Source organism: Acanthopagrus latus, chromosome 10, assembly GCF_904848185.1.
Source record: "Acanthopagrus latus isolate v.2019 chromosome 10, fAcaLat1.1, whole genome shotgun sequence".
Taxonomy (NCBI): domain Eukaryota; kingdom Metazoa; phylum Chordata; class Actinopteri; order Spariformes; family Sparidae; genus Acanthopagrus; species Acanthopagrus latus.
In genome coordinates, this window is record NC_051048.1 from 18,017,319 (window position 1) to 18,038,924 (window position 21,606).

The following is a 21,606-nucleotide window of genomic DNA, read 5'->3' on the forward strand; positions in this document are numbered from 1 at the left end:
TTTGTAATCGTGATGTGGACAGAAAAGCACTGGTCTAATATGTCAAATCAGCTCAATAATGCTCACGGCCTTCCACAGCTTGTAAAGACACTCATTATTTGAGCAGCCACAGTAGCTGATACGACAAGACAGCCGGAGCAAACACAGGAAAGAAGGCTGACCTTTATCACCAGTTCAGGGTGCTGTGCATTGTACAGACTGTGACATCCTCTAAAATAAATGTGGAGAGAAATAAAATGGAAGTGACTCAAATTCTGTAGTGACTAGGGAGTTTTATGTATCAGTTTGCAGTCCGTACCACGGTGTTGCACTAAGGCTGAGCCTGTCACCAGGGAAAATAAGAACATATCGCCTTTGTTTATTTGTGATCCTGTGACAAATATGAAGTAAGACAGTCAATAAAGACAAGAAACATGGATAGCTTTTCATCACATTTTATCATGTATGGTCATGAGTGGAGAGAAAGAGCCAGTAATGCAGCTGTATACAGAGTTCAAATCTTTTTTTTTTCTTTTTTAAAAAAAAGGAGACAAACTTAAAAAAGAGAAAATTGCACTCAGCTTTACAATACCTTTAGAAATTAAGCCATCTAAAATTAACAATAGTAACAACAATAATCATAATAGCAGTCAACATAATAGTCTTACCACTGAAAGCAGAGGATGATTGTTAAGTCTGAATTCTATTATACTCCTTCCGCTAAGGTCAGATGCAGGGCAGCACACTGAATTCCCATTCACATACTTTAGTACCTGGTGAATTTGACAAATTAACCGAGCCACTTCAGTTTCCGAGGAAGAGAACTGCTGCAAAACAGTTATCCTTTGCCAGAGACATAAAATAACCTGCCTTCAGCTGGTAGACGCATATTATTTTTCCACCCTAAACTCAAAACGCACTTAAACCTCCAGCAGGCCAACAAAAGCAGACAACTAATAACTAGCTTCAACTTCAATAAGAACTGATTTGAACTCACATACTATGCCTTTCTTCCCTTAACCCCGAGGTAACTATAATTATGGCCTAGCTCTAACATTATTCGTTATTCTTTCTGAGTGTTTTCAGTAAAGTGTGATCAATTATGACACTAGAAAAAGAACTGGCCACAAGACCACTTAACCCAAGTCGCTTACTGAAAAGAAAAAGAGGAGACAAATACAATTCAGACTGCAGAATAATAAAGACATAAATGGATGGGAGGTGGGTAATGTATGAGGGAGGGTGAAAGTGCATTTGACATATTTACTCTGGGAACTCTAGGCTGCTGAGCTGGATTTAATATTTAAATGAATGAATGGTGGAGGTCTCAGAAAGGTGGGTAGTGGTTGGAGGGGGGGGTGGGGGGGCGTAATAGTGGGATCAGATTTCCCTTTGGCTGCTCCCATACACACTCTCATCACTGTAGGCAATGTAGAGGAAAAAGTCCTCTTCATGATGCTCCTGAGAGGGAGGATAACAAAAGAAAAGATGTTAGCGTGGCATTAAAAATTTAGACGGAGGCTCGCTTAAGTATAAGTTTGGAAAGAACAACGCAACGTGCTGATAACGTCCTTCTTGAGAGCGGGTCAGCGAGGTAGAAAATGAGTACCTGGTACAACAGTCCCATGGTAGCTGAAGTGGGTGGAATGACGTTGTTTACAAAGAAGAAGAGAGCATCCTCAGCTCGCAAGTGGATTCTTTTCCGGATGAGGAAGTAAAACTGGCCCACTGATAAAAGAGAGTGTATAGAATTTACATAATTTCAGAGCTTGCTGTAACAGATGAGTGTTGTTTTTTTAATACGGTTCAGGAAAGGAGCACAAAAATACAATGTTTACCTGTCAGGTCGGAGGGGACAAGGTATTTCTTCTTGTCCAGATCTCCTATTCTGGCTTTTGGGGCTTTCTCCACAATTACCTGAAAAAGAGAAAAACAAGAATTGTCACAAATGAATCAGAGTAAACTTTCCTCTGAACCATAGCTGTGGTTTCATCTTTCTCAGAAAGGGGATGTGCACTAAACTGTCAGTCAAGCGAGGACAGAAATATATTTAGCCCTGATGTATCTGAATTCTAAAACACTTCCCATGAATTGTTTAGTCTGTGCCTTATAAGAAAACAGGTTCATCCACATGTTTATGATCAAGACTGCCGGAAGCCCAGAAATTAAACCATCTGTTACGTTTCTTCCTTTCAGGCTAAAAATACGAGTAAAATACAATCTGCCCACACACCGAGCAGAGGCACTCACTTGCTGTAGAGCTTCAACACATTAACAGGCCACAAATTTAATTATCAAATGTTTATTTAAAAACATCTTATAGCTTCCCTAGTCTTCAGTTAAATCAATCTCCATCAGTGGACTACTGATCAATACATTTAACCATGTCATGGTGGGCTCTGTGACGATTTGATGGCCTATTGTTTACTATATCCTGACAATTCTAAAGACCAACTGAATCTTAGTAAATGAGAAATAAATATCTGATTACTTTGCGATGGAAATTAATAGTTAGTTGCAGTGGTGCCTTCAGTTTATCAACATCTATGACTCAGAAAATTAGAGTATGTGAAACTAAAATGGTATCCTGAGGACAAACAGAGCTTATCACACAGGACAGAAAGCCTAGAGAACATTATCAGCTTCAACCCCGTCAGAGTCAAAAGCCCGTCGACTGCACAACCTGTCTAATAGCCAGAAGACGTAAACAAGCGCCCTGTTTGTGACCCAGCCGAACTATTTTAAGGTGCGCTGCTGTTGGCGTTTCAACACACAGCCTCAACTACACCCAGCCTCCCCTCAGACCTCTCAGTCTGAACACACACCACACTGTCTTTCTCCTATATAACCACCACAGCCGTATTAACAAGAGGGGCAGTATTTTGTTTCATTTAATGGCATTTATCTTATTTATTTAGCAGTATTTGCTTAAATAAATACACACCCGGAAGAATTACACGGAGCTACCACTAGCTGGCCTGTACGGTGCGGCCGAAATCCTTTCTGGATAACCTCTAACGTTAGCTTCATTAGCTAACTGGTGAGCTGTTTACTAACGTGGCAGAAGCATAAGGAGAAAATAAGGATGATTGGGTAAAGCTACAACTGAACCACATCATGATAGTTAGACACTTTGTCCGCACATTAAGTGTCACACACAATTAGCTCGGCAGCGCAAGCTTTCCAACTGGTTGAGCTTGTTGCCACCCGTCAACATGCTAACAACACCATATCGCGCTAGCAAGCTAACGTTAGCTACTTACAGGAACCCTGTCCGGATACTTCTTTCTTATTTTCTCGCCCTCGGACCGCCTTTTCTCAAAAGGGTGTTCTTCTTTGTACTGAAACTTCATGGTTAAGAGAGATGACAGACGACAGGTCGGTCACTCCGGGTTTGTACGATAGCAGTTTTCTCAGGGAACGGCTCGAATCGCTGACACACACGACAAAAACAAACGATGCTAACTAGCTTCTAGCTCGCCACAGCTGTTTTCCTAGTGCGACTGCGGCGGAGGGATACAATAACAATATGACGTAGCGGAGAGGCTAGTTCGATGGGTGGACTTTGCGCTGACCATGACCACGTTACCGTTAATGATAAATCGCCAATCGATGTGTATTCAAGGCAATTTTCTTCGTTTGAAATGAAACAGTTTTGGAATGGTTAAAATCTGAAAGGCAGTTTTCCGCGGAACTATTTTATTTTGAACAACCGCTGCGCGTAAAGACGCAGGGCAGGGCCGTGAAGAGGCAGCTGTCCTTGTCATATGACCGCGGCCCAGCAGTCTGCGGCTACAGGGAAGAAAGTCCAAAATGAGCGGTATTACTCTGCAATGTGGCTGATTTATGCTCTGAATCCGGACCCAACGGCATCCAGCGGGTTCTCATCAACAGTTTTGAATATTGCTTGTCATTGTGTATTCACCCATGGACCAAGACCATCGCTGATAATGACTAAATTGCACTGGAGTTTCTAAATTTCCACTGCTGACACAACAGCAGGTTCATAATGGAGTATGATTACATGAGCTAGGATCCATTCCGGCTTCAGCAGCAGTGTTTTGCACCTGAAGCTGCCACCTCATCACAAATAATTCTCCACCCTTTGGAAGGAAAAAAAAAAGAGCTAATGGACTCCCATTAACACATCCTGGAGCATAAATGGGCCCCTTGAGCTCCGGGTATTTCACTTTTTGTCCCTTCTTAGCAATACAATGTACATTAGTACATGTACATTTCCCACCTAACTTGAAATATTTCATTAAAGAGGTTCATTTTCCACTAGGACACTGCCTATTTTATTGTTGATTTACCATGATGAATACTGATTGAAGATAAAGCACCACCTGAAATATGGTGTGTTTAACGTCAAGAGCCACACTTTGCTGTTCATGTGCTCATTTCCCGAGGCACCGATAGGAAAAGTTGCCAACCTGTCTATTGCGTAAGACATCCACATCTCAGTGACTCACTCTGCTGGCTCATGTGACACAAGAAATCCCCTCTGTGCTTCAGTCTTTTGGTATTGTGTCCTGTCAGACTGCCTATCTGAAGAGTCCCTCCCTGCAGGTACTGTTCGGTCAGTGAAACACAGAATGTGAACTGATCATCACTGTTGTCATTTTCCTCCCAACAGACTGGCTTCATCCAAACAGTGTTCTGGCAGATGTGTGCTTTTTTAATCACAGCACAGTGTTCAACACGCGTCATCATATCTCTCGCCTGTCGGGGACTCTGACAGTGCTGGTGGGTTTTACTCTGGTGCAGGATGTGTTGCGCTGAGTCACTTGTGGACAGGACTGTTTTCCAGGTCCTGGTCCAAGCTTTAAAATAAAACTAGTCTGACTTCACTGTGAGGTGTGTTGTCCTCCTTAGACTTAAACATTTCTTCCACAAAAGCTCTTCATCACCGGTGACACCCTTATCCCTCCACCACAAAGTCTCCCACAAGGCCGACTCAGCAGCTCATTACTTCACACGTCTTGATGACTGTTGTAGCAGTTATTGACACACTGCTGAGTCCTTTTTTGTTGTTGTTACATCTACAAATATTTCTCAGTATGAAACCTTCGCTGTAAAAAAACAGGCCACGTGCTGACAAGAGAAACAGCAAGAACCTCAAGGGAGGTGTCGCCAGAGAGAGAAAATACAGACAGCGGTCTTCCCTCGAAGTCCTCCGTCCTAGGAACTGCCGACAGCCGCTGGCAACAGATGAGGTCGAAATTTAACACGGTGACTTGTTCAAACTCTGCCGGGGAGTCGAGTCACTGCAAACAATAGCAGATGGATGTTTGCGGTTTCCAAATTTTACTTTTAAATCATCATCAGGAAGATGTTGGGAAAGACAACGGCTGTGCACATGACCAGGATCTTACCTGTATTCTACAATTTTGAGGGCTGAAAAGACCACCTCAAAAATTCAGCTGTAATCAAGTTATGATTAAAAAACATGGTACATGGTTTCTTAGAAAAATAGCCTCCACATTTGCACAGGTATCCTTAACTGTGACATCAGGCTTCACACACTCCCACGTTCATCGGGTACACCTGGCTGCAACTATCACCTTCTAACACAACAGTCCTGCAATAAATCCTGTCTGTTCCCCCGCTGATGTGTGTGTCCAGCAAAAACCAACCTTCTCTCTATTAGATCAGTAAGTAATAAACACCCGCCTACTCATTAATACACCTCAGTGTGTAACTCTGCCTGCTCGCAGCGCTGAGGTCAGGGTGTCTCCGTCACATTGGGATTCTTACGGTTGATGTTTGCCGGGCTGCTGATAATGTCTTTGTAGCAACGGTGCCAACATTAACACAGGGAACAGCTGTCTCTTTCTGTTTCGGGTTTCTGTGTGTCCCTTTTAAGAAAGATGAGGGATGTTTCCATGGTTTACATGTAAACAGGGTGGACACACACACACACACACACACACACACAGTCAGTATAAAACAATATGATTCTAAATGATTATACAGCCAAATCAACCCTTATCTCATAACATTCAACCATGAAGGTGGATGTTCGGCTTGACAGTTGTATTAAGGATGCATTAGGTGTACCAGCTGAGTGTATTCACCTACAGACAGCCATTACAAGCTCTCCAGCGATCTTTTATGACATAAGACAGCTTTAAAACAAGCACAAATGTCATCAGGTGCCTTCGTTTGTTCGCAAAGACTTCAGTGGGGGCGATTTATAGTTTGTTGTTCAATAGTATGCACCAAACTATTTTGCAGGAATTCTAAGAGGACCAGTGCAGTTTTCTGTCTCACCACATGATGGCAGCAGATTATTAGCAACAAAACAAACCAAAAAAAAAAAAAACCCCATGGCATCAAGCAGAGAACTGTGCATCCATTTCAGCTTCTCACCCCAGCAAGGGAAGTCAGCTGATCCAAACGTTGTTAAAACCGCAGAGTGAATGGCATGTTAAAAAAAACAAAAACAAGCTGGATAGTAACTGGTCGATACTGACAAGTGTTTTATTAGTAACACAGACCTGGAGACAGAGCCAATAAGAAGCCGCTGTGAGCCTTGACAAGACTGACATTGTTCAGAAGGCATTTTAAAGACGGAGGGTCTAATAGTTGAACCCATACAGAAGCGGAGCGGGTAAAAACTGAACGGGGAAAGGCTGCAAATTTGAATCAAATACAAAACCAACTGCAACAAAAAGAGAAGGGGAGAAAAAAAATAAGTGCAATTCCTATTAGATGAAATCAGGATGGCATCAGATGGCAGATGGGGACGAGCGAAATGTCATGGTATGCAGAAGTCATTTATCGTATATTATAATAGAGAAACAATCAGATATGGAAAGGCGGCACGGCAGTCCACGTATCGTTACAAGCCATTCTTTTCCTCTCACAACGCTTCAGTCGTCTTTATCACCGAGTCCCATGAGGAGCTTTGGGGAAAGAGTGATGTTGTGGCTGGGCAACAAAAAAAAAAAAAAAGAAATATCAGGCTGCTCGGCTATTTGTCCAGAAAAAATGCCTGTGGGTGGTATGTTGCAAGCAAAAGTCCATCGATTACACCAGTTAAACGGATCCATTCTTGTTCAGGGGGAAGAGAAACGTATCTGCAGAAATGAATGAGTCACTGTCGGGGTATGAGGTCGATCTAAAAAGGGGTGGTTCTCTATTTTCCCCTACTCAGTTGCTCCGAGGGGTTAAGACAGTAAATTGATGAGTTGTCTGCTTAAGTGCAATGTCTGGTGGTGATGGAGAAGAAGAAGAAGAAGAAGAAATAATAATGCAGAATTGTCTTTGTTGCTTTGCTGATCCTCCTCTTTTCCCCCCTCCCAATTGTCAAAAAAGTTTAAAAAGGGACTAACGAACTCAGCAAGCATACTCTGACTCATGTACACAAGCTCATCTTCATACGCACACAGTCAGTATCAGGAGCGATAAGGCAGAGAGGCTCCATTTTGTTTTGGAAAAAAAAAAAAAAATACAAATAAAGAATCAAGAAGAAAAAAAATAGAAGGAAAACAAAAAAAAACAAGGTGGCTCCCCCGTCCCTCCTCAGTAGTTCTGGGCTCCGGTGGTCCCGTACTGTTCATCCCGTGTGAGGCGGTCACCCCAACCCTCATCTCCTCAGCACACGTCTGAGAGGCTCAGAGAGGGCTGGTGGGTCGTCTGTGTGGGAACGGAGGGGCAGGATGGAAGCCGGCAAGAGAGGAAGAGGCTGGTCAACAAGCCCCGCCCCCTCTTGATTCATCCAATCACCAGAGCCGGTGCTGGTGGAGGTTTCGACTGAGGACGGAGCGGACATCAGCAGTGAACCTGGGACGAAGAGAATTAAATTACTGACATTGAATGTTCTCTACCAGCTTAGCTTGTCATTAAAGGAATAGTTCAGCTTTAAATTGGGACATTTGCTTTCTTTCTGAGAGTGAGACGACTGCACTGATTTCAACATCACCACTGTGTCTGTGAGGTTCTTATTTTACTCTTAGGAAGAAAACAAATGAGCCAATTTCCCCCAGATAATTAACCATTTTCAAAAACAGCTTATAATCAAAATTTGACCCAAAATAACCTTAAAGATACACAGTTATCAGGTAACAATTCAGTTCATCAATAAGGTTGTACACTGTATCATAGAAATGGAAGTATGATTTTAGTATTAGCAACAATTTAATCAACAGCTGTATTTAAATATTCAGAATAATGTCAATGTTAACTGTTATTTGCTTGCATCTCTTAAATGACCACACTCCCATTTGAATACAGACTGTATGCACAAGAGTTCAAGTGTTTGCACTGTCCATTTGCTTTCAGTCCAACTTTATAATCCCTTTTACCTTAGTGCATCCAGCATAGGCAGCAAGTTAAGAAGTGCTGTGTCACTAGGGTCGCTGAACCAGGACTTGATGGGTATTGCATTGTCTGGAGGGCAGAAAACAGCCAGTGAGTTGTGTCAGAGAAACAGACATGGTTGTGATTTCATGCTGCTGTGTTGAAGAGGCCGCTGAGCGTTAGAGGAGTAGCAGATTTAATGTAGTGTTCCGGCATTAACAATACAGGCCTTGTAGCGAGAACAACACCTCGGCTATTTGTCTTCTTCCTGCCTCGTCACAAGATCGATGTGCATCATTTGGTCTTATATGTTCAAACGTACACAGGAGATGAGCAGTTGAGCCTGAGCGCACTGAGGCTCGATGCTGACCTCGTGATTTCACAAAAGAGTACAAAAAAATCAACAACATAGAAATAAGGAAACCTATTATATTTTCAGGCAGTGCTTGTGGTTTATATGCAATATGGTTAATACTGTTAAAGAGCTTAATAGGCCAGACTGTGATTTTACATCACTTCAAACTGAGAGGTAAAAAAAAAGTGGTCAGTGGTTCCCAAAGGTTTTGATTCATACTGCCCATGAGAAAAAAACACAGAAGACAAACATGTTTTCATTATTTGTGACTGAATCAGAATCAAAAGATGGCTGCAAAATGTTGCTGTCATCGTCTATTCATCTGTTGATTATTTTTGTTTGGAGGAGTTGAGAAATCAGAACATTTCTCCCCTCATAACTCAAACCAATTATTGATTGTCGGAACAGTTGGAGATTAATTGAACAGTTGACAGCTAGGCGATTTATCTCGGCAGCTCTAAATCAAAGCAGACGTATTGAATTGGCTTAGCAGAACAAGCACAGGTGGAACTAATAATGTTAATGAAGATTTGCTGGAACTATTACTGCAACCAGCAGACAATCAGCCGATTCATTACACCTGTGTTCGACACTGACAACGCTGATGCTCTGAGTAAAAAAAAGCATCGACTCAAGTTTGGGAAACGATTTTCACACTGGAAGAGGATGTTTTGAAAAACACATACTGCGATTATTCTCACATATATTTTGATTGCTATGATTAACAATTACTCGAATAAACATTTTTGCATTGCAGCTTTACTCTTCAGAGTGAACACTATAACGATGATGTGACATTTGTAATGTAACACTGCATACAAAACATTTTGCACTTGGTGACATTGTGGGTTTTTTGTCAACATTATGATTAATGGTGTAATACATGAACTCTTACACATACATATAACATGTCTGAGTCTTAGCTGGGTCCATTTCTGTTAGATATGATTATATTTTCAATTGAAAAGGGCAGATTTTCGAGGGATGTTAACACGGCCCTCATCTCTTTGCTGCTGAAAAAAGATAAAGACCCCACTCAGTGTTCCAGCTACCATCCGCTTAGCCTTCTAAACTCTGATCTGAAGATCTTTGCAAAGCTTCTCGCCCACCACCGCGAGTCCCGTATGCCATCATTGGTCAGTTCTGATCAAACAGGCTTCATTAAGTCGAGGCCGGCAGCTGATAATGTGAGCCGTCTTCTTCACATTATTGATGCTCCGACTAACAATAGTGCTCCTATATCGGTGCTTTCGCTTGATGCTCTGAAAGCCTTTGACCGATTAGAGTGGTCATATTTGTGGTCTGTTGTGGAGGTGATGGGCTTTGGCAGCACTTTTATTGGGATGATTAAAACTTTATACTGGAATCCCTCTATGCAAATTCTGACTGGTCAAACCTTTTCTGCTCTCTTTCCATTATCTAGGTCCTCACGCCAGGGCTGTCTGTTGAGTCCTGCTCGGTTCGTGCTGTCCTTGGCGCCGCTCGCTCAAGCGATCGGCTGGTCCACTTTGGTCTCACCCGTTTATGTCCATAACACGCCATACCAATTGTCTTTGTAAGTGGACGACATTTTAGTTTTTTTGGAAAACCCCGCTCAGTCATTACCACCTCTTTTGTCCATAAGTGGGGAATTTGGAAATATGTCCAGCTTTAAAATTGACTGGTCCACATCTGACGTGGAATAGCCTCCCTATTTCTATTAGATCTCAGGTCTGTATTATAGAAATGAACATTCTACCCATGATTAATTCTGTCAGCTCCATGGTCCCTCTTCCTCCTCCATCTGACTACTGGACCAGACTTTGATCTACAACCACCAAATTTATCTGGACTTCAAGTGTCCGCACCTGAAATTGTCCACTCTACAGAGGAGGAGGGAGGATGGCGGTATGGCTGTTCCTAATTTTGAGCTTTACTCCTGCTGTCCTGGTTTGATCCACATTCCTCTGTATCTTGGCGTATGTTAGAAGTTAACACAGTGGATCCTTGGACACTTCAGGATATCTTTTCATTAATATGTCCTAAAAACAATGTCAGTTGCGTTTCGGTCCTATTATTACGGTATGTTTATTCACAGGTTTTGGGACTGCCCTCCTGTTGGTCAATTCTGGAGCAATGTCGCATCAAAACTGTCTGCATTGTTACAAATAACAGTACCTGTATCTGTTTGTGTGTTGGTCCTGAACGACCTGTCAGCTCTTACTCTTTCCAGACTTAATAAGTGTGTCGTTTTTGTTGGTTTGACTGCAGCCAAGAAAATGACTGCTACCCGGTGGAAGCCACCTCATTCTCTTACTGTCAAGGCTTGGATTCCTTCTTTTCTGGACATTATGTATTTGGAGCCCTCCACAGTCCGAATCAGTGGTGCCAGTGAGCGGACTCTTGACTCCTGGCGCTCTGCTGCTGTTTCTTTGAAAGACATGTAACTCTTTTGCTATTGGCTCTCCTATTTTTGTGTTCCTGGTTGTCTAGTTCCCCCTATCTTGTCCTATGCCTTCGTGTATTTTTCATTATTGATAATGTTTGGCGAGCTCCCTCGACACGTTCCCCTGTCTTGGGCTATGTTCGTTGTTTGTCAAGCATAATAATAATAATAATAATAATAATAATAATAATAATAATAGTAATAAAAAAATTGATCACAAAAAAACATGTCTGAGTCTTACCTGGATGGCTACGATAAGCACCAGGCGAGTTGTCCAGGATCACAATACTGGACAGGTCATCGTGTACTACAGACAGGTCTTTAATATAACTACCTAGATCCAATGTACAATGCTAGAAAAAGAAACAGAAAACACAAATGTCACCAACACAATCAAAAAAGGGGACAGAACGATCAGCAGCATCTTTAAAACACAGTGTTTAAATACAGTTAGGATGGTACCTGTCTGTAGTATCTGCGTTTCAGGATGTTCCTGTTGTTGTCCAGCTTGTCTGCCACCGCCGAGCCGTAGATCTCCATACTGGCTGTGAAAACCACCAGCTCATACCACTGGCTCACCTGTGTACACACACAGAGTATAGAGCACACAATGTATAAGTACACAATTCAGAGTGAGTCTCGAAGGATCGTTATCCAAAACAAATACAGATTTATGACATCAGGCTGTGTCAGAGTACAGTACAATGAGAAGTGATGACAAAGATGACAAACAGGATAAAAGCTGATCTGAGCTATGTGCTTCACTGTTCCCCTCCATGTTAATCTAGGATTCAAACACACAACCCTGATCACAGACTGACACTCACCACTTCTAAAAAGAAGTCAACATGTGGCCTTTTATGTACGAAGAATCTGACTGGATGCTTGTCAATGACGACCTGCAGGGACAAACAAACATTTGAACTCCGTTCATGCAGACAGGCAGCGTTTAGGCTTCAGTGAATGTGCGCTCGAACATGTTTATGTGTCTGAATGCTCGTACTTTGAGGATGAAGTCTGGCGGCGTGCCAGGTCGCACTGTGGGTCTGAGGACCCCGTCATGGTGAGAGTGGATCAGCGTCTCGTCCAGGTCCAGAACCAGAATCTTCCTCTTTACTGCATCTGGAGTTCATCACATAATATGGACACGTGTGACACACTGTACATGTACACAAGAAACCACTGGCAGAAATGAGGCTGCACAGGATATTACACAACCTTTACATACACTGTGTAACTGGTTTCTATCAAAGCTGAGTGTACATGCAGCAGCTCAGTAACCAGATTTCTTCCTTATTCCTAACTTTATCTATCGTGACTGATTGTTGACAGGAGGAGACAGAGCTGTCATCTGCAGGTGCACGTGTAAAATGCTCATTGATGCGTGCATATAAACACACTTGATTTTTTCATTCTGTACTCAACGCTCTCTTGAGAGAGATCTTGATCTGAATGCAACATCCTGATCCAATAAAACTATTTAAGTTACAGAAGTCTCCGCTGCCATACCACCAGATTACAGAGCAGCTTCTTTCCTCAGGCTGTGAGACTCTGTTATTCATTCTCAGCCCATTTTCAGAGTCCTGACACAGTGGCAGGCATTGAGCTTAACTATATAGCAATAGCCAATCTTCTCGCTGATGGCCTTGTTTGCATATGTAGGTCATTTAGAGGCATCAGTATAAAACTGAGAATGTTTCATAACCAGTTAAAATGTCCTTGTAGTACATTTGAGTGGGCTTACTAAGAAGATTCTTCTATCACTATGTGAATAATTGTTGGATTATGATTGGGCGAAAGCTTGACTAAGTGGATATCATAGGCTTACGTAATGCTGGCACATCCAGCATATAATAAGCAGCATTCAAGAGAATTTTTTAAGGGAGCTTTTTTGAGCCACAAGGTCTTCCAGGATATGTGAATACAACGTCCTTGGAGCCTTTTCTGCTGATGTTATTCTTTTACACATGTGAGAGCAACGTGATGCACAAATTGAAAGACCACAGTTTAAAAGTCCCTTTAAGCAGCCGTGAATGTAAAGGAATGATTCATGCACTGAGACTGGACCTGGGCCTACAGCTGAGGTCAGTGTCGTGAGTGAGAGACAAGTCAAGTGGAACGGAAACACAATCCTTCCTCGAAGTCAAGAGTGTTCTTCTGAATGAGCTCTGTGCGGCAGAAGGGAAGCTTATTCAGTGCACACACACCCGTCCGAGCTGGTGTAGGTGCTGCCTGCAACATCTAGCGTTTCCTCTCTGCCTCCACATCAGCAACATGTCTCGTCACTGTAGAGTCGGGGCAGGAAGCCCTGACACTGTATGCTTCTTCCTTATTAATAAAGTTTTTTGTGGGTAGTTTAACTTAAAAAATCAAATATTATTCACATTGAAGTATTGTTCCTACCATTCTCTGTATTTTACACAGGCAGTTTGCTTCACACGTCACATTTATAACTGGGAAAAAGATTCTGAAGCACTGATGTCATCCAGGGTAAATTCAGGTATCCTGACTGCAGAACCACTTCCTATTGTTATTCTTGATTGGCTTTAAATTATAATCTATAATACTCTCTCAGATCACACTCATGTGCACACACACTGAGAAGGCTTATATGTTGTACTTTAGTGGTACAGGTAAGTGAAAATCCAACATTTTCAAGGTCCATCATTTCAGTTGCTGATCAACTAGGAAGCGGTGAAATTAAAACAATTCATCAGATTCCCTATATGTACACGACTTTTGACAAAGCATGACATCATTACAGCATTTTCACTTCCCATCATTAGCATGACGTCAGAGGAAAATGGCTTCCATATGAACACAGTCTATTATGGAAGAAACTTCAGCCGAACGCCTTACACACAAAACCACTGTTTGTAAGTATTCACTATTAAAAAGACACAGTTTCCAACCGATGTAGCCAATAAGTTTACTGACACAATTCAGACAGAAACCTAACTGCAGTTAGCTAGAAGTAACAGTGAGCTATGACACACAAGTTTAAAGTTCGTCTGAGTTTCTTTACATTATAATGCTGTCAGGTTCGTCCAAAAATAAATACTAGTGTCCCGAGAAAGGGGTCAAGTTGTGCATCTGTGCACAAGTGTCTGTTGTTATGTTGTTATGCATGTTCTCTGCACAATCACTTCTTACTTGACAGACTGGTTTGACTCTGACTTCAATTTCCAAATTACAAATATGTTGTGACTGACAGTGTTTCTGCTCTACTACTTCTTCTTCTACTCACATAAAAATATAGCCCTAAAGGTACAGTGTAGTTTTAACAGTACTTTATCCAACTTTGTTAAACAATTTTTGACACAAGGGTCCAAAAAATGTTGCCGAGTAGTCGAATCATGAAAACAATCATGTACTCACTGAGTCTGTTTCTGGAGATGGGTGACAGAGGCAAAGTGTCGTATCGCACCGTCTGATACTGGATTATCTGCAAATGAACACAGCAGATAAAACAGTCAGTCAGTCCTGAACAGATGATTACAAACCACATACAATATACTGAGCCATAATGACACAACTACATCGTGGATAGGTTTCAAATGTGTGTTTTAGTTTGGTCTTTTCATTTTCTTTCTAAATCAGACGTAATGCAAATAACTCCATGAAAGTCATAAAGTCGTATATTGAGCCTTTAGATGACAGAGTACTTGTGGAATCAGCCACCTTCTTCTGCTTCACATTAGAGATTGAGCAGTCGAACAGGGGAGGATGACTCCGCTGCTCTCACCTGTGTCTAACTTCTCTCTCTTAACTTCATGCTCCCCTCTGGTCAGTGACTACAGAGAGGATCCTTTCCAGTGCCCCTCTTGACCAGGGGCTCTGCACTTTTCTTCACAGGGCTATTTTTATCCCCCCAGCTGTCGGTGGGTGTCAGCCGAGCATGGGGCACACATAGAAAGGGAGACTTGCAGGGTGACTTTGACTGAGCCTGGGCTGCTTGGTACCTAAGCCTCGGACAGGGCCTCCCTCTGTGTGCCCTCCCGCTGCTGCCTGGCAGAGGAAGCTCGGGGGAAGCCTATCGGTGCCAGCAGCTGCTGGGCACCACGGGGGGACCTCAACCCTCGACTTAGCTCCCTGCACCTCCAAGAGCGTCCATCTGGACCCCAGGCCAGGAGACTCAGGCTGGGTCCTTTGCCACCATGCCAGGGCTGCAATTTTCAATTAATGATGCTCTCTCAACCTGGCAATATCTCAAATTCTTTCATCTATAATAAGTGAGTCAGAAAAGCAGCTAGCTGCAATCAGGATACTGGTAAATGACTTCAACTAAACTATAATCTGCAAACAAATAATTCTTTCAGTTGCATTAACATACGGTAAAGTTCAGGTACAGCCCCGGCTAAAGCCAGATGAATGTGAAGTCAATGTAAAGAGCATTCAAAATCTACTAAATGACTTTTCTATGATCTGATGGTTGGACTTCTTCAGTAAGTGTCGTCTTTCGGCTTTGTGAGTGTTACTTTTCTATCATCTTGTCCAGCTTTGCCAACTTTTTGTGCATGGATATTATATCAATGGTCCAAAATGATGTGAAACGTGGTCGTTTTCTTGAGGGACCCATCGCCAAATAGGATCACCTAAGTCTCCCACAAACAGAAAACTGAATATTGGCCAACCAATATTACAATACCCAAAGATATTAGGTTTACTATCATTGAGGATTAGGACAACCAGCAGATTTTCATTATTGAGAAGCTGAAGAAGCATTTTTTGCCTTAAATAAAAACACATTTATGATACTAATGCTGCTAATTACAATTCTTGCAGATTTATTTCCAGTTGATTAACAAATCAACTAATCATCTTGGAAGTTTTGGGTTAATAAGCGAATGGATTTTATTTAATTTCGATCTTAAGAATACCATTAAAGTTATGATGCACTTGTTCCTGTAAGCTCATGCACCATCCGGCACTACTTGGACTGGCATCTCACCACTGCCCGTAGTGGTCCCTGGGCATTTGTCATAGGAGAGGAACTCATGTGGGAGATAGTAAGTAGAACCATTACGCAACATTGTTGTCACCGGTAAGATTAATAAACAATCACCTCGTCATCTGTTGACACACAGTAGCAGCATGAACAGGATTATGTCCTGGTCATATTATAATAGTCATAATCCAATTGAGCTTTTATTGACCCAGTGTTTTCAGTCGGGTCACTTTACGCACTGTGGTCGTCTCGAACAGAAACCCCTTGAGCCCAAATGTGTATTAATTATAGTTTAACTGTACTAATCGGTGGGTTAAGTCTCCACATCTTCAAACGGTCCTCATCAAATCACCTATCGTGGTTTTAACCCAGTTTCCATCTACAGGCTCACCTGTGTTACGTTGCCTTCTACATTTGGGGTCTGCGGTTCGTGACACTGTCCTGGCGCATTGCATAAAGTAAACAACAGCGCTAAACTGTGAGTGAAAATGAGAGAAACAGAGGGAGGGAGAGAGAACAGAGCGCTCTCTGTGCTGACATAATCCCTCTCACTTCAGCCATAACATGGACTGGACTACTCACTCTCAGGGCCCGTCGACAACCCGCAAGTGTTGCTGCCACACAATAAACTGCAGACGAACCTCGAACAGCGAGATGATTACACCACATGGGGCAGTCCTCCAAGCTTTGTCGGCTTGATACCGAAGCTCGTGTCGAAGTCCACTCGTATTACACCACATGTGTGCGTCTATTAACGACCTGACAACACCTGTGTGCGTGTGTGAGCTACAAGCAGGTGGCCTTGGTCACGTTAAATGCCATGTTTATTGTGGAGGCATTTCGAAGCGATTGAAGGTGACCTGAAGGCTCGTGTTGGCCGCTCTGCTGGGATGTGGAAGGTTTTTCCCTCTCTGCAATGGAGCTGAATGAGCCATTCATTCACACTATCTCATCACAAAACAGACCCCAGATACTCTATTAAAAAGAGCTGAGAACGGTCTGACCCATTAATCAACCATCCAAAAGTTACAATTTGGAGGGCAGACTCATTGTTGAAGTCAAGATACCAAACGTTCTGTGGCTTCAGCTTCACAAATGTGAGGATGAGCTGGTTTTCTCTGTTTTATATTATTTTAATGTCAACGTGATCATTCTTTGGTTTCAAATTGTTGGTAACTAGTTCAGGACCTTATCTTAGATGCTGTGAAAGAGTGTATATTACTTTCGCATACAAACTAACTAAATGTTATCGCCACTTAATACATTCTTTTAAACAGAGTTTTCAGCTGAATGATAGAGCACTGAATGGGAGGTTGGGGCTGCACGGATGGTGGGATCTGATCCCATATTAACAGATTATTTGGTTAAATGGATGCACAGGTGAGAAAGACAGGTAAGTCCAACTCTCAGGGAGCCAGACGAGCATCCGATCCGTACAGGTCGACGTGATCTGAAAAATAATGTTTAAGCACTTGGAAAATACAGCAAGGTAATCATGTTCGCACACATATCACAGAGACACAACAGGATCGACTGCCATACATTTCACAAACTCGTTCTCACCGTTCGTAGGTGCTTCCTGAGGATGTACATGATGAAGCCCCATATTCTCGACGTTACGCCGAGAAAAGTGCGGATGCCAAGTAAACATTGCCGGGTCTTCAGCATGTTGATGAGCACGCAAAGACCCCACAGCAAGTCAACTTCGATTCTCAGCTGCAAACGCGCTCCTGCCCGAAGTTGGTGGGACAATTACTGCAGGAACTTGCTTGCTAGTGATAGTCAAAATCCGTTTTAGCCACAGCCGCCAAACTAGCAATTCAAACTGACTGACAATTGAGGCCAGACAAACGTGTGAGTACCTCGCTCTGCACACTTGTGGCACAATTAACGTTAAATAGAGAACATTTTCATTGTAACGGTGGGAGACAAACGTGGACGTGGTCAAAAGAAAAGCTGCTGCACGACGGCTGCTGCTGTATGGACCTTAGCACGCAGCTCGTTGACAAGCTAGCTCAGGAGCTAGCTGTGTACCAACTAACGTTAGCTAGTAGCCACCAAGCTACCGTTAGCTCGACAGGGTGACCACCTTGAACCTAGGACAAAAATACCCCAAAAAACCTTTGGGGCCGCTCGTTGTCAAGCACCGCTTCAACGTGACTTCACTGTGTGCGGCGTCCGAAGGGAGACAGCTTTACAAAAGTTCACAAAAGTCTAGCCGGCTCCGTTAGATTCGGTTTGTAGTCCAGTGGAAATCCGGAATGAAACTGCGAGCCGCCATCGCCGCCTTGCCGTCACTTCCGCGAGGAATCCTGTGGTTGCGCGCAGCACGTCCACGTGGAAAGAAAATAAACAGACGTGGACGAGCGAGTCTGAGTCTGAGGCCAGTCTGATGAAATCGACCCGTTTATCACCAGTCCGAGCCTTCAGACATGTTTCAGCATCTCTCTTCTTCTGCTGCTGTTTGACACATCAGGTCTGGTGACACGTGTGGGTTTGCAGACTCCTGCTCTCATGGTGCAGTTAAACCTCATGATGTCATTGTGATTCAGCTGTAAGACAATACGAACATTTCGACGGGTGAATACTTTTTATAGGGTTGGGGTTTTATAGGCTTCTTTTATAATATCTGTCAGGAACAGGGAGGCGTGGGTTAGCCAAGTGTCAGTTAGTACAAAGTTTACTATGTCTGTTTAATTACTTCAGTCTCATTTGACACTTATGATTCAGAAATGCCAATAATAATGGGAAATAGAAAGCCAATAAGAAATCCAAGTGCATCAACATCATCTACAATAAAATCAGTTTATGTACAAATCACCTCATGACTTAAGATCACAGTTCAGATTGCCTGTTTACTTTAGAGTGGATTGTTTCATTTGTTTTGCTGGACTGTTGGAGGATCTGTAAAAATGTATAAGCATCCTGTATTTTACAAGAGAGGAGCAACACCTGAGCACCTGCGATACATCGTCCTGTAAAGCATCAGACGACTGTTAGAAGTGACTCACTGGAGAGCAGTCGCAGGGACATGAGTCTGTACATTACATGTACAACATGACTTATTATGAAAATGCAGTGTAGTTTAAATCAACAGTCAGATAAAGTTATTGTTTTATTTTAATAATAATTAAAAAAAACATTTAAAAAGATGAAGGTGATCAATATACAGGTAGAACTACTATGGATAAAACCATTTAATAAACATTATACAGATTTTTACAGAAATATGGAGCATTATATTCTATCTTTAGTGCTCTAATAGATGTCGATAAAGCTTTGGAAACTACTATATTCAGTGGGTTGTACACCCTAATACTACACGTCGAGATCATCATCGGGGTCCTCCTGGTCATAGTCGTCATTGGCATCAGGCTCGTACAGAATTCGTCCTGAACCCGGGCCTGAGTGGAGCAGAGCTGTCTTCCTGCAGGGGAAAAAAGGGGACATTGAGAGAAGGGACATTGAGAATACTGAATGTTATCCATGAAAAAAAGTTGAAAATTAAGGATATGCTTTCTTACTTCTCCCTGCTGAAGACAAAAGGAAGTGCAAGTTTCTCTTTGGCCTCACGCTCAGTATCAGACAGTCGCAGATTGAAGGTCAAGTTGGCTGTTGGGTCCGTCTGTAGAAACCCAAAAATGACACTTTAAACCCTGCTATATCTCTTTATGGTGTGAATGTGTTAAGTGTTTGTTAGTTGTATTGCACCTCTTGTTCCTCTGCTTCATTCTGTCTGCCTCCAACATGACTGGGCCTGCTCTGCACTATGACTGTAAGATCCTCTTTGATGCTGAAAACCTCCTCCTGAGGACCAAAAAAAAAAAGTTATCAACAGTATGTAACAGTGTGGGAACAGAACTGTCATCCCAAAGGATACACTACTTACATCTTGCATAACCTTCCCTGATTTGGAGCGCTTAGTTAGCTTGGCCACTGCTTCGTCTCCCTTCATCCCAGGTGCTACCGTGATGACAGAAGTAGCCAAGTGGCAAACACTTCCCACAGTGCCCCTCTGATGCATGTCTGCATGGAGCAGACCTATAATAGCTCTCACAGCTCCCCCTAATGAAAACACAGAAAAAAAAAACACCCTCGAATGGTGGAATTGCTGCATCACCTTAACGTTCACTCTAAAGTAACTCGGCCCAGATAGTGGTTCATAAAAACTTGTACTTAATTTACAGATAAAAGCTTTATAATGCCTAATACTGCCCTGATGTCACACCTTTCATTCAACACCACAACAAAAAAAAAAACTTAAGACACTGCACCAACACACAGACGTAAGTTACTTTTATCACCTTTTCTAAGTTGCTGCAGAGTGTTGCAGACAGCAGGAGGACTCTGATGTCTCAAAACCCACGACAGAGAGTCGATCACTAAGGTCACTGGTTTGGAGTGCGACGTTTGCTTCATTCGATGTGCTAGTTCCTCCAAATTAAAGTGGTGGACTGTGAAAGCTGGGAGATCAGTCCAGCCCAGCGGGTCCGTATAGGCATTGTGAAAGTGTAGCCTGAAGTGACAAAATGATTAACATTGGATAGTTTAACTTATTGTTACATATTATTTATGTTATACAGTCATTGAGTGATTGTTCTTTCACTTATTTGCTTCATTATAACAATGTCAGGAAAAATATCCATCACATCTTTTGAGAATTACAGCCACATTATTAAAAATTTGCAGAGAATAAAACAAGGAAAAGCAAAACATTCCAACAGTGGCACACTTGAAACCTGTTGATTCAGCTCGAGAAATGACTTTGAATGATTAACCAGTATCACAGTAGGGGGTTAATATGTTTCTCTTGGTGGGCTAAATGCTTAAAGAATAAAAGTTACTTTACCTCTGAATGTGGGATCCTTTAAATCCATCTGTCAGCTCTTCTTCACTCACCTCGAAGTGAAGCACATGGACGACCTCCTCCCTGACACAAGGCATACTTTGTTTATTTACTCGTGTATGTACCAAATACATCACTAAGAGACATTAACACATGACAGTTCCTATAATTAAACAGTCACCAGACGTATTTCTGTAGATACCTGTTCAGGGCAGCACTGATGAAGCTCTTCAGGAGGTGTCGACCACAATAACCAGCAGAATCTACCGGTGCAAGAAGACAGTACACGACTCTACTGTGTCATTACTGCACTAAACATCGACAGCTATGTCACCGTTCAGACTTGTTATTTAAATTATAGTACATTTAAAGCATTTACCTTGTATTAACAGAAACCCTCCGGCATCTGTGCCTTGCAATAACTCTGTCAACATGGTTCACTGTGTGTAAACTGTACAAGGCAGCTAAAACGAGCTAGCATGCTACTGATTTACGTCCCTTTTAAATGTGAATACCAGAATAAAATTGCGGGAAACGCGATAATTCAACAGCAGAAAAAACGACTTCCCTCAAAGTTCAAAACGACGAGCGGCCTACAGTCACAGAGACTTAATGTGTAACAGAAAATTAAACTTCCCCTGTCGTATTCAAGTACAGCATGCATCGCTAGGTAGCATGTTTAGTCTGTACATACTCAAAAACTTCATTTCCCACAATTCCCGACACTTCACTATCTAAATATATCTGGG

At 42.4% G+C, this 21,606-nt stretch overlaps 3 protein-coding genes across 3 annotated transcripts; all 3 read right to left on the reverse strand.

Annotated features, from left to right (window-relative positions):
* Positions 1–1,110: 1,110 nt before the first annotated feature.
* gabarapa (GABA(A) receptor-associated protein a) lies at positions 1,111–3,490 on the reverse strand. The gene is made up of 4 exons (XM_037113245.1): positions 3,243–3,490; positions 1,818–1,896; positions 1,589–1,707; positions 1,111–1,440 (listed from the first exon to the last, which is right to left on the reverse strand). Exons 1-4 carry the CDS (start codon positions 3,330–3,332, stop codon positions 1,360–1,362), a joined length of 369 nt encoding a protein of 122 aa, XP_036969140.1. The 5' UTR covers positions 3,333–3,490; the 3' UTR covers positions 1,111–1,359.
* Positions 3,491–6,430: 2,940 nt separating this feature from the next.
* Positions 6,431–18,577, reverse strand: ctdnep1a (CTD nuclear envelope phosphatase 1a). The gene is made up of 8 exons (XM_037113021.1): positions 17,575–18,577; positions 14,442–14,508; positions 12,067–12,185; positions 11,891–11,962; positions 11,526–11,642; positions 11,305–11,416; positions 8,289–8,373; positions 6,431–7,767 (listed from the first exon to the last, which is right to left on the reverse strand). Exons 1-8 carry the CDS (start codon positions 17,677–17,679, stop codon positions 7,707–7,709), a joined length of 738 nt encoding a protein of 245 aa, XP_036968916.1. The 5' UTR covers positions 17,680–18,577; the 3' UTR covers positions 6,431–7,706.
* A 536-nt stretch (positions 18,578–19,113) lies between these two features.
* On the reverse strand, positions 19,114–21,533 carry elp5 (elongator acetyltransferase complex subunit 5). The gene is made up of 8 exons (XM_037113019.1): positions 21,237–21,533; positions 21,060–21,120; positions 20,861–20,941; positions 20,316–20,527; positions 19,901–20,076; positions 19,723–19,818; positions 19,536–19,636; positions 19,114–19,438 (listed from the first exon to the last, which is right to left on the reverse strand). The coding sequence occupies exons 1-8, from the start codon at positions 21,289–21,291 to the stop codon at positions 19,330–19,332; spliced, it is 891 nt and encodes a 296-aa protein (XP_036968914.1). The 5' UTR covers positions 21,292–21,533; the 3' UTR covers positions 19,114–19,329.
* Positions 21,534–21,606: the final 73 nt, after the last annotated feature.

Bases quoted from the DNA above. Each gene is read 5' to 3' on its own strand.
- gabarapa (XM_037113245.1), bottom strand. From the start codon at position 3,332: ATGAAGTTTCAGTACAAAGAAGAACACCCTTTTGAGAAAAGGCGGTCC. The intron at 1,708-1,817 runs GTAAACATTGTA...CTCTTTTATCAG, and splicing joins TGTCCCCTCCGACCTGACAG to TGGGCCAGTTTTACTTCCTC. The intron at 1,441-1,588 runs GTACTCATTTTC...CCTCCCTCTCAG, and splicing joins CCATGGGACTGTTGTACCAG to GAGCATCATGAAGAGGACTT.
- ctdnep1a (XM_037113021.1), bottom strand. From the start codon at position 17,679: ATGCTGAAGACCCGGCAATGTTTACTTGGCATCCGCACTTTTCTCGGC. The intron at 11,963-12,066 runs GTACGAGCATTC...TTGTCCCTGCAG, and splicing joins CGCCAGACTTCATCCTCAAA to GTCGTCATTGACAAGCATCC. The intron at 8,374-11,304 runs GTAAGACTCAGA...TCTGCCCTCCAG, and splicing joins TGCTTATCGTAGCCATCCAG to ACAATGCAATACCCATCAAG.
- elp5 (XM_037113019.1), bottom strand. From the start codon at position 21,291: ATGTTGACAGAGTTATTGCAAGGCACAGATGCCGGAGGGTTTCTGTTA. The intron at 21,121-21,236 runs GTAAATGCTTTA...TTGCACCGGTAG, and splicing joins AGGGTTTCTGTTAATACAAG to ATTCTGCTGGTTATTGTGGT. The intron at 20,077-20,315 runs GTGATAAAAGTA...TGTTTTCATTAG, and splicing joins TCTGCAGCAACTTAGAAAAG to GGGGAGCTGTGAGAGCTATT.